This window comes from Halichoerus grypus, chromosome 7 (genome assembly GCF_964656455.1).
Source record: "Halichoerus grypus chromosome 7, mHalGry1.hap1.1, whole genome shotgun sequence".
Classification (NCBI taxonomy): domain Eukaryota; kingdom Metazoa; phylum Chordata; class Mammalia; order Carnivora; family Phocidae; genus Halichoerus; species Halichoerus grypus.
The window spans coordinates 51,679,154-51,691,666 of record NC_135718.1 but is presented as its reverse complement, the minus strand read 5'-3'; the positions used below and the strand labels follow the sequence as shown (position 1 = coordinate 51,691,666).

Below are 12,513 nucleotides of genomic sequence, written 5' to 3'. Positions count from 1 at the left end.
AGGGGCTGGGCCAATGGCTGTGGAAGTGAAACACACCGAGTGGAAAGAGTCAGGAGAGGCGGGGTTCTGGGAGAAGGAGGCGGTGATGAAGGGAGGAGGTGGGGTCAAGGTGCAGAAGGGGTGGGGCGCACTGCGGAGCCTAAGTGGGGTGGGAGCACGAAGATGGCTGCGGCCGAAGGGGAGCCGAAGCCCAAAAGGCTGAAGGTGGAGGCGCCCCAAGCGCTGAGGTGAGCGCTACTCGACGTAGGGTGGAGGGTGACGGCGCCTGTCGCTAACCAGGGCCCACGTGGGGTTGCGCGGCTCCGGCAGCGAATGGTGTTCTCGCTGCCAGCATGGGGCCAACGCACAAGGACCGGCTGCTCGGGGAGCTGCCCCCACGGCGGTGACCTTTCGCCCGGCGGCCAGCCCAGTATGGCAGAGTAGCTGCCTACTCCGGAGCGGTTCCGGCTGCTCTTGGCCAATCAGAACGCCGGCTTGGGGAGCACCTACTCGGCTGTGGGCGGGCTGAGGGCGCCACGTGGGAGCCTTCCCCTGGTTGGGGTAATGTGACCCTGGAGGACCAGAGCTGACCAGAGCAGAGTCTAATGCGGCCACCTCCTATTCCCTGGGGTGGGGGCAGGGGGGTAACGAGGAGGAGGTCCAGCGACTGCTCTACCCTGGGGCAAAGACAAAATTCTTGGGGATTTTTCGTAAGTGTCGCGGAAGGTCGCTTTGACCTTCCTTTTTGTACATACTCTGAAAGTTGACACCTTTGAAGATCCTGTGCAGGGACCCAGATACCCCGCCTTCGAGGCTTTGCGGGGGCGGAATTTCGCAGAACAGATAGGAAGTGTTGATTTTTCTTTTTTTCTTTGCACTTTTTGGCAGCAGTTGAAACAGTTCCGCCCCTAACACCGACCTGCCTCACGTGTGATTGATGTTGCAACTTTTTAAAAAAGTTGTTTGTTAAAATATTCCCTCTTAATAAGTATAAAGTACAACATGCACAGTCCTGGATGATTTTGAAATGTTTGTTGGAAGGCATTGATTTTTCTGTCTAAAAATAGACATAAATTGATTTAAAACTATTGGGACTTTCCTTGATGATACAAGACAAGTCTCATTTTTTCCAGCATCATCCTTCTTCACCCCCGAAAGAATGAAGCATTCGTAAATGAAAAGGAAAGGTCAGTTAGGGGCCTGGTAGTGTTTTCATGCTGTTTTGAATGGATGGTGATCAAATCCCTGCCAGTGCCTTCAGTGTATTCCTACTACTCTCAATTAGTGTGCTTACCTTATTAAAAATAATAAACTTCTTTTTTCTTATAACAACTCAGGATGTTTTATTTTTACTTTAAGCTTTCAGACCATAGAGTAAATAAAGCAAAGGCTTTTTGAATCAGACCTACCTGGGTTCAAGGCATGTGCTTTCCCTACTTTGCCCATAACTAGAGTTATTTCTTTAAAGGTATGTCCTTCACAAGTTTCCTCTACCAAATTAGAAGACAGATGCAACTTTTCCCCACTATCCCACTAAACATATGGCTCTTAGATTTTTCCTTATGCTAATTCATTTTCAGAGCACTTTCCTGTTTTACAGATGAGGAAATTGAAGCTTCCAAATGAAACAATTCGTTAAGGAAATGTGAATCCAGAGTGTCTGGGTGCAAGTCAGTTGTTTGACTCTGCTGTTTCTACTTTTATATAACCACCCACGAAACACTTCTTTCTGCTTATGTATCCTTAAAAACAATGATAAATAATAATGTTTAATACTTAAGTATGTATCAGGCACTGTTTCAGCAATTTACCTATTTTAACTCATTCAATCCCACAACAACCCTAGAAGGTAGATACTATAATTATCTTCATGTTACCAAGGAGGAAACAGGCATAGAGATGTTCAGTAAATTGATCAAGGTCACCCATCTAGTAAGTGGTAGGGTTGGGATTTTAATCCAGGTAGTCTGATTCCAGGTCTGTGCTCTTAATTACCATGCTATACTTAACTAACCTCAAACAATTATCCAAAACCCCTTGTTTTTGTTTCTCTACGTTTGCTTATTTTTTTTGTTGTTAATGTACATAACTTTTTCTGTCGTTGCAATATATAGGCATATCATACTTAATTCTTAAATATACAGAACGTATTGTATGCGTCATTAGTGTTTGTTTAAAACTTGTGAAAGTCCTGGGGTGCCTGGCTGGCTCAGTCGGTAGAGCATGTGACTCTTGATCTCAGGGTCATGGGTTCAAACTCCATGTTGGGCAAAAAGCTTACTTAAAAACAAACAAAAATTGGAAAAGTCCTTAGGCAACTAAAGCTCATGTTGTATATCTACTTAGTGCCATCTGTAGACATGAAGTTAAAAGATTAGACACTTGAGTACTTGAACAAATCTCTTAATTTTGTGTGAAGACCTTTTGGGATTAGCTATTCCTGCTTTTATTATATTTGGCTTTAAGGGTTGCAGTGTGATAACGCCCTGAGTGGTTGGACTGCATGCGTTACCTATGATGACTGGCTTGACATTTAAAGGGCTAGCTACCAGGGCGCCTGGGTGGCTCAGTTGGTTAGGCGACTGCCTTCGGCTCAGGTCATGATCCCAGGGTCCTGGGATCGAATCCCACATCGGGCTCCCTGCTTAGCAGGGAGTCTGCTTCTCCTTCTGACCCTCTCTCCCCTCATGCTCTCTCTCTCACTCTCTCTCTCTCAAATAAATAAATAAAAATCTTAAAAAAATAAATAAATAAAGGGCTAGCTACCAGTTTTGGTTGATTTTAAAGGGGAACAGCTTATAAAGCCTAAGCAAAATTTAATGTATAGAATCAATTGGTGGGGAAAAAATAAATGTATGAGACATGTTTGTAGATGTCAGAGAAAGTACTTAGGACTTTGAGAATTTCAGTTAGCTCTAGGGTAGTAGTTCTCAACCTGGTGAAATTTTACCTCCCAGGGGACATTCTTGGTAGGGAGTGCTAGTGGCACCTAGTAAGTAGAGTTCAAGGATGCTGCTTAACCTTCTACAACGCACATGAAGCTCCCTCCAACAACAAAGAATTATCTAGCCAGAATTAACAATAGTGTTGAGATAGAAAAAAAAACAAAGGAGAGCATCTGACGGGTCTAGCCTCCCTTTTTCAGAGATCCATTATTTTTCTATGTTGGATTGCTTTTCAGGCTGTAGCAGTTACTAAAGTTGTGAAGAAATAAGCAGGCTCTAACATATTTTCCCATTGGGTTGGGGACAAGAAGGCACATTAATTGAGTGCCAGACGTTATTATACTAGGTGCCTTGTGTATGCTATCTCCTTCAATGTCTCCAGCAACCTGTGAGGTAGGTAACAATCCTTGTGTCACAGGTGAGGTATCTGGGGCTGAAAGAAGTTGAGAAGCATTTTCGGGAACTGACCCCTAGATGAATATGTTCCATGATGAATACCTATATTTAGGACAACTCATTTTCTTTTCTTTCCTTTGGAAGTCTCATCCTAGCTCATTTCTTTAGCGGTCACCTCTAAGAGGATCCTGTTCCTTCGAAAGCTTATTGAACACATGCCGAGCCTTTTTTTCAGACCGTCTTTAAATGGCTGCTATTTTAGGCATGGTGCTAAAAATTTGGTGCTAATATGTAGAGAGTTAAGACGCAGGTACCATCCTCCTGGTGGGAAATGAGTAAGGTTTGGGAAGATGATACCTGAGCATTCTGAAAGATGACAAGGAGTTAACCAGGTATGAAGTAAAGTGTCTGGCTTTATAGGGAAGTTTGTTTGGAGGTAGATGGGAAAGAGCTGCCTCTGTCGGGGAACTACAGATGGTTTGGTCTGACTGGTTCAGAAAGTAGAGGGCATCCAGGCTTTGTACTGGACAGGTACTGGATCACATGTGTGATCTATCGCTGTATCCTTAAGTTCTCAGAACCTAATTTTAACTGTCTGCTGAATATCTCCTTCTGAGTGTCTTGCTGACCCTTCAAAGTCATATATATCAAACTAAATCCATCTGTTGTCCTAAATCTGCACCTTCTTCCATGGCCCCTGTGTCTCTTAATGGCACCACTAACTTCTCTTTCTCCAAAGTTTGGAACCTAGGTATTTGCTTCATTTTCCATCCACATATAGTTATCAGAGTTGGTCTTTTCTTCTTCAGTAATGTTTCATAAACGCCTTTCCTTCCATTCCTGCTGCCACAACTCAAGCATAGACTTCATCTTGCTTAGACTTTGTTGGCTTCCTAACTAGTCTCTCTACCTCCAGTGTCAAGTTCTTCGTAATCTTCAGGCATAACTTTACTGGTTTATCAAAGCAAATACTTGTAAGCTCTGAAGTTGATTTTAGGAAGGGTTGAATCCTAAGAGCCCACATCATAACTCTCTGCCATTAGCAATTAAAGATCGATCCAGGTCATGACTTTTAGTAATACTAAAAAGGAAACAAACTGCAGTTCTCCAATCAGCAAATATTGAGCTTTTCTCAAATTATTGCTTCCTAACCGTTTCACTTCCCTGGAATCCTTTTATTCTTTCCCTGTGTGTCCTACCTCACTATGGACCCTGTGTTTTAAAATTATATAGTAAATATAGGAAGAAAAGTCTGTAAGTATCTTAGGTGACCAAGTAACAGTTTTAGTAACCCCTTCTTCTAAAACACATTTTTTTTCTCTTTCAGAAAATTGTCTGGAAGATTATTTTTACAAACTGAGCACACTGTTCCAGGAGTGGTCTGTTGTGAGGATTAAATGAGGAGACTATATGCAGACTGGAAAGGAGCAAGGATGATCATGTGTCCTTAGTGTGTTGTGTAGTGCCTGGTCCTTAGGAGCTGTTCAATTAACGTTTGTTGAATGAATTATTAGCACAGCATAGAGTGGGACTGAAAACCTTCACTTTTCTAGACCTTGTATCTTTAATAACACAGTCTAAAATTGAAGTTGGTGGCTCTTTTTTGGATGTTACTACATGCCGTTCGCTTATATTCACAAATGTAATCCTTTAAGATTAAGGCTTTGGACTATCAAGGAAAGTGGAAAGCAAAAGTCTCCTGAGGTACTTCGCATGGGTGTCCTAATAAGGTGCTTTCCTGGGCATTAGATGCTAGGACAGAGTGAGGGAGAGCCATGGGAAAGCCTGTATGGATGGTCTTGGGTGTCTAGGGACAAGTGTGAAATGCTTAGAGCTCAGGGAAGGTGGAAAGGGCTCTAGGAAAAGACATAGGCATTGAAAACTGTGTTTCTGATTTTAGGTATAGGCCTAGACTGAATAACACTAAATAAAACAAGCTGAGGGACGCCTGGGTGGTTCACTCGGTTAAGCGTCTGCCTTTGGCTCAGGTCATAATCTCAGGGTCCTGGGATCAAGTCCCACATCGGGCCCCTTGCTCAGCGGGGAGCCTGCCTTTCCCTCTGCTGCTCCCCCTGCTTGTGCTCTCTCTCTCTCTCTGACAAATAAATAAAACCTTAAAAAAAAAAACCCACACACACATGAGGCTGATATGCTACTTTTTACCTGGAATATGGCTCCACTTTCCTTCCATCAGTTAAAATTCTGCCTGTGTGCAAAATATTCACAGTTAAGTGAATGAGAGAGAGAGAATCAGAATTATACAGAGCATTTTAATCAGGATGGAAATCAGTAGAGCAGTGATAAAGAGCATGGTCTCTGGAATCTGACATCTGGCTTGACTCTTGGTCCTTCCTAGCTGGTGGTCTTGGAACAGTTGCTTACTGGCCTCCGCCTTTGTTTTCTCACCTATGAAATGGGTATAATAATAATGCCTACTTCCAAACATTGTTTATTTCATGAGAAAAATATAAAATCGGTAGCTCACAAGTCTTCAATAAATGTTAGCTGTTATTACTATGGTACTGTTTATCCTACTGTCGACCCCTACTCTGCTCCAAATGCAGCAACTACAAATTAAAAAAGAGAACAGGGGCACCTGGGTCGCTCAGTCGGTTAAGCGTCTGCCTTCGGCTCTGGTCATGATCCCAGGGTCCTGGGATCGAGTCCCGCATCGGGCTCCCTGCTCCCCCTGCTTGTGTTCCCTCTCTCGCTGTCTCTTTCTCTGTCAAAAAAATAAATAAAATCTTAAAAAAAAAAAAAAAGAAAACAGAAAGATACAGGTATATTGGAGAAAAGATAAACATCTCCAAGGACTAACACAGGGAGGAAACATGCAATTAGACTCTGGGTTCAGGAGCTGGTGGAAATAACTGTGCAGGGGAACTGGAGTCATACAATGGATGAAACTGGGAGCCGGGGTGGTGGTGGTGGGGGGGGGGGCCTGGATGAAAAGAAGGCTGAGTGCCTTTGCTCCTGGCTGTTGCTTTAAAAAGCTGTGGACCTTAAGAGGCAGCACAGAAACGGCTGAGCGGCCAGACGGCTCAGAGTTGGGAACTAGTTTTCACACTGTCACGTACTACAAGAGCACCAAGCTTGGAGGTCATGTGATCTGGAAGAGGGGTGACCTATCTCAAACCACCAGAAGAACAGGAAGGGAAACTTTGAGCCTGCAAACATAATGAGGAAGAACATTATTTAGAAAATAAGCACAACCATCAGGAGATTAATTCACTCAAAATCTAATGGAATTCTCAGCAATTTCAAAATGACTTTTAAGTATTTCAGAGATCCTTAAAGTAGTAGCCATTAAAAAACATGTTACGATTCAAAAATTAATAGTAGATACGAAATAAATAGCTATATAAAAGAATAAATGGAGTTACTGAAATTAAAACAAAAAACTAGGTTGATCAAACTCTACACCAAACATATTTGAGGGGAAAATTAGTAAATTGGAAGGTAGTACTCAATAATTCACCCAGATGTAGCATGCATGCTGATTTCAATATCTTTTCTAGAATAGAGTAAGAAAATATGTACAGCAATTTTTGTGTAAGAAATTCTTACCTTTTCAAGGCACGTCAGTTTGGTTACTTGTAACAACAGCCTCTGGCTATTTAGCTACATTTAGTTGCTAATAAATCCTGCTATTTTGCTGTTACCTGCAAATGCAGGATTATAGATAGGAAGGTAGCCGATGTGATCCTTATTCACTGATCACTCACAAAATTAGGAATGATTAGAAATGATATTGAAGTGATTACGTGGCTATTTGCCTTCTAGAGGCTGAGGCTGGACTTTAGTGCATCCCTAGTAGAACCATTTCTAAGTCTTTAAGGGACTCAATTAACTAATATAACTGGTAACCCCAGCCAAATATGACTCATTCTAGGAATGCATCTCTTGCCTCCATTGTCCTCGGGTATGTTGGATTTGTTTCTCACATATGCCATCTTAATATAACAAGAAAGATGGCATTTCTCAACCCCAAGCCAAAATCTCCTGAGCCCAGTGGAAGAGATTTTCCACATCCATGTATCGGTTTTGAAAATACTTTGATTGGAACTGCCTAGGTTACATACCCACTATTGAGCCAGTTACTATATCAGAGGTGGGGATTTTGGCCAGCCTTGGATATATTCTTTCTTCTCATCCTGTGTGTCATGTGTGCCAGTGTGGATGTGGGTGGGTTTGTGAGCCAGTGGTGTTTGTATGTATGGGGTGTAGATGGAGTTCAGGGGGGTACTCTAATAACTCCACCAGGGCCTTGTAGAGTGAAGGAGGTAGTGTCATTCCTTCAGCATGAGAAAAATCCATAGCATAGAAAACCCCATTTTTATAGCATGTATAGAAAATATTTGTGAAAACAAAGGAACCATCCCCCTACTGATAATCTCATTCCTCAGGGTCTAGCCAAAGTCTGTCTTCTTTATAAAACTCTCCTAATCATCCAGTTTGGAAATGCCTCTTCTGGCTGTTTGTACTTTATACTTTGCATTACTGCTGTGTGTAATGTGCATGTTTTATCTCACTGCTGCTTGAAGTCAGGAAGCTAGTTGAATAACTCTTAGTGCCTCATAATTCATTACTTCATTGCAATATAACAGGCTCTAAACTTTTGTTGAATAAATGAATTCTTTTTTTTTTTTAAAGATTTTATTTATTTTTTGACAGAGAGAGAGAGAGAGAGGGAACAGAAGCAGGGGGAGTGGGAGAGGGAGAAGCAGGCTTCCCGCTGAGCAGGGAGCCTGATGCGGGGATGCAGTTCTCGATCCCAAGAGCCTGGATCATGACCTGAGCCGAAGGCAGACGCTTAACATCTGAGCTACCCAGGTGCCCCGAATAAGTGAATTCTTAAGTAACTCTTACAAAGATGTTTTATGATTATGTTTGTAGTACTCAGTGTTGTAAAATGGATTCACGTGTTAGCGGTAAATTCTTACCTGTTTCTAAGAGTTGATAGAGTCCTTACCTGAGAACACTTCATGGTTTTTGGACCTTTCATTTTTCTTCTTATATGTAGTGAGCTTGTGTACAAAAGAAACCCAATACCGCAGGACAGTAGAGGCAAGAGATGCACTCCTAGATTGCATTTCTGTTCTTTCTGGTGACTGTAGTGAACTTTGACTATAATAATAATTTCTTGCATTTGTCCATTGGGAAAGTTCCTTCAGAAGTAAAAAATATACTTCTACATAAACAGTAACATTTTATTAAGGCCCTGTGGTCAGTGTGTTCTTTTCTTTCTTTTTTAAATGTAGAATTGCTTATTTGGCGGAGGAATAAATTTTCTGAAACTGAATTTACAAAGATCTCAGTCACCTATCAGAATGATTAATCTAAGGGTTTGCAAGTCCTTAATTAGTGAGACTATTTGCAATGTAATCAGAACTCTAAAAACATTGAGGGTTAGCAATACTATTCTTTTTTTTTAAATTTTTTTGTTAAGATTTTTATTTATTTATTTGACAGAGAGAGACACAGAGAGAGGGAACACAAGCAGGGGGAGTGGGAGAGGGAGAAGCAGGCTTCCCGAGGAGCAGGGAGCCCAATGTGGGGCTTGATCCCAGGACCCTGGGATATGACCTGAGCCGAAGGCAGATGCTTAACAACTGAGCCACCCAGGCGCCCCAGCAATACTATTCTTAATTTTGTAGTGTACTGTGTAGCATAATGTACTATGTAATCAATGGATAATACCACAAAATGGTCTTTTAAAGAAAACTCTCTCTGTTGACTCATCTAGGAGGGGGTCAGTTGAAAACAAAATATAGCAAAAGAATCAAATTCAGATGTCTTAGGTTTTTCTCAAATTCTTTTAAGCTTGATATAGCAATATAAACTGTTTTACTCCCTGAGCCCTAGAGCTGAAGTTTGAAAAACCATGTACGTTTTTGAGTAAACAAGTTGAAATACAAGAAAATTATTTCCTTTAAAAATAAACAGTTCAAATATGTTGTCTTTGAAGTTAACCACATTAGAGATTTGAACATTTTCTTGTTTTATAGGCATGACTGAGGGAAGTCTTAGGTTCCTCCTAAAATAGAGTTTTTCAGAAATTGTTTTTCCTAAAGAGAGATGAGACCTTAGTTATCATTGTTACTTCTTAGTTTTGTTGAAGATTAAAGCTGTTAAGCCGTAGAAGTGTTGCAGGCTTACACCCTCAGTTATGTCTCTTTTCTCACACACTCAAGATGAACTGACTATATTCCATTTTAGCATGGGATAGCATGTTGACACACATGGAAGTATACTGACAAAATTCTACTTTGTCTTGTTTTACATAGCACTTAACCAAATGTATAGAACTGGGTAGTTATATTTGAAATATTACAATAAAACATAGTTACACTATTTAATTCAGTAAGTTCAATGTTTAGTACTAAAAATAATATTTTTACTAAAATAATATTTTAGTAAAAAAGAAAGGAAAAGATTTGTCTTTCGGGGAGGGGTCTATGGGGAATATAGATTCTTCTCTACATAGTAGGTTTGACTTCTTTGGGTCTTTTCCTATGTTTGAATATTGTAAGGATGCTCAATAGAAATATATAGAAACTTCTAGATTTACACTCACAGATCTTTAGAATTGGGAGAGATACTAAGATTTCTTGGCCCAGCCTACTATATTAGGCAGGAATCCCTTCTTTAGTACTCCCCTTCCCCTACTTGTGTACCATTCCTCCCCAAGATTCAGCACAAATAAGGGAAGAGGAGTACATTTTTCCACTAATGGAAACGCGTACACACCAGAGACCTTTGACTTATGTGAAGCTTGAATAAACTACTTTCCTGAGAAGATTTGTTAATATCCCATAGATACCAAGTCCAATTCAGAGCTCTTTAAATGATCTGTTGACCAAGGTGTTGCATCTTTATACTCATAAAACAGGTCTATACTCATTAGCAGGCTCTCTAGCCTTTCCCTTTTAGAAGCTATTCCCTTTTAGAAGTGTTGCCAAAGACTGCTGGAAAATGCTGATGGGAGTGGGGGGTAGGAACAGGGGTGGGAGGTGATGACTGAGTGCAAATTCCCAGGTAGGGTGGTACCTCCCAGAGCTGAGGTTTCCTGTAAATTATGGAGTTGGGGTGTGAAAACAATAGCATATCTCAGCCAAGATGTGCCTCTGAAATTTTAATTTACAATTTCATGTGATTTTTAGAAACTCTTTGGACATGTTTTAGAATCTTTAGGTTATTAGTGCCTGATGAGGTACTTAAAATCAGTCTAATATTTATATTGTACAGTTGAGAGAATTGAAGCCCAGAGAGGTTAACTGATAATCAGTCAGGTAATACAGCTAGTTACTTAAAGCTGTGAAGTATTTGAGTTGAGATTTGATCCCAAGTCATACCCTCTGGAACAAGAAATGAAGTATCTGTTTTCTTTGAAGTTTTTTGTTTGTTTGTTTTGAGATAAGAATAACATACTTAAAGATTTTATCAGATGCTTTCCCTTACCTTTTCTTACTGATCCTCACATGAAGGTAACAGTCTTCAGCTGAGGAAATAAACACAGAGAAGTTAAGATTTCCTAAGTAGTGAGCTCTCAATTCACACTCAGGACCTAGGACTTATATTTCCTGCTGTTTACATTACATTTATGAAGCTGTAAATTGAGAACTTGTCAAAGTGAATTGTGTGTGTTCTAGATAAGCACACTTAAATAGTGTGCATTTATTTAAATAATAAATTCTGTGGCACTGTGTTTGGTAACCTTGTTTAGATTTTTGTCTTTCAAGTTCTCTTATTGACACGTATGTAGCCTACCCCCCTCTCCCCAAGAATAAATACTGTATTCCCTTGTGGGATATACTTAATGGTATGCTTTGCAAATGGATTAACTCCTTAAACTTGAATTTTTAGCAGATTTCTTTCCAGCCACTTTTTAAAAAAATTTTATTTTATTATGTTATGTTAATCACCATACATTACATCATTAGTTTTTGCTGTAGTGTTCCATGATTCATTGTTTGCATATAACACCCATTGCTCCATTCAATACATGCCCTCTTTAATACCCATCACCAGGCTAACCCATCCCCCCACCCCCTCCCCTCTAGAACCCTCAGTTTGTTTCTCAGAGTCCACAGTCTCTCATGGTTCGTCTCCCCCTCTGACTACCCCCCCCTTCATTTTTCCCTTCCAACTGTCTTCTCTCTCTCTCTCTTTTTTTTTAACATATAATGTATTATTTGTTTCAGAGGTACAGGTCTGTGATTCATCAGTCTTACACAATTCACAGTGAATTTTGAGCAGATTTCTAATTAAAAAGCCTTGAGCAAACCAATTTTGCTTATGTTTAAGTTAAAATGTTCAGTTTAGAGAGCAATTTCTAGTAAGTTTTAATTTACTTTGGAGATTTTGCACTTTCCCCTGATATTAATAATTTCAATCTTGTCTTTAGCATTATCAATTATAATAATATGAGATAACTATTATTGATTAGAAAGTTTAATATGCCCAATATTACACAATTCGTGAGTGGCAGAGATAGGATTCAAACCTGAATCTGTCTTATTAAAGATTTTTCATAATTAGCTATAATATTCAGATATCATATAACCAACAGCAACAGGAATCAATGGTGATTTGTATGATTAAAAAAATTAAGCACACCCTTTGCTTCAAAAAGTATTCCTATATTATACATGAAACAAGTACTAATAATCCTCTAAAAAGCTATTAATCTTTTAATACTATCAGTAATTTGAAATCCTATGAAAATGTTCTACCAGATCTGAGATGGTAGTGATGAGAACTCCTTTTCATTAAAAATGACCTGCAGGGGCTCCTGGCTGGCTCAGTCGTTAAGTGTCTGCCTTTGGCTCAGGTCATGATCCCGGGGTCCTGGGATTGAGCCCTGAGAGTCAAGAGTCCGAGAGTTGGGCTCCCGGCTCTGCGGGAAGCCTGCTTCTCATTCTCCCACTCCCCCTGCTTGCGTTCCCTCTCTCTCTGACTCTCTCTCTGTCAAATAAATAAAATCTTTAAAAAATAAAAAAAATAAAAACAAAAATGACCTGCAGTCATTATTAGCCTTGAACCTCATATAAATAATAATAAAGGCAGCTTTTTAAAAGAAATGAAATGTTCTGTTAGCCTATTTTTAAGAATAGGACCACAACATTCATTAAATTCAAATGACATTTAAAAACCTCAATTTCATAATGCTTGATAATCATAGGAAAAAGGA

At 40.0% G+C, this 12,513-nt stretch overlaps 1 protein-coding gene and 1 non-coding gene across 4 annotated transcripts in view; both read left to right on the top strand.

The window, feature by feature from the left end:
* The first annotated feature begins 82 nt into the window (after positions 1 to 82).
* The window catches only part of ADK (adenosine kinase), a 507,004-nt gene continuing 494,573 nt past the window's right edge, over positions 83 to 12,513 (top strand). For 2 of the 3 annotated variants that reach the window (XM_036073061.2, XM_036073057.2), the window contains exon 1: positions 84 to 227. In XM_036073061.2, the coding sequence (XP_035928954.1) occupies positions 163 to 227 (65 nt within the window). In that variant the 5' untranslated portion in view covers positions 84 to 162. Of the gene's footprint in view, positions 228 to 12,513 lie in introns of all 3 variants that reach the window. The other variant, XM_036073060.2, reaches the window with a different exon arrangement.
* TRNAK-CUU (transfer RNA lysine (anticodon CUU)) lies at positions 2,178 to 2,250 on the top strand. Its single transcript has one exon. It is a non-coding gene; the product is annotated as a tRNA-Lys (tRNA).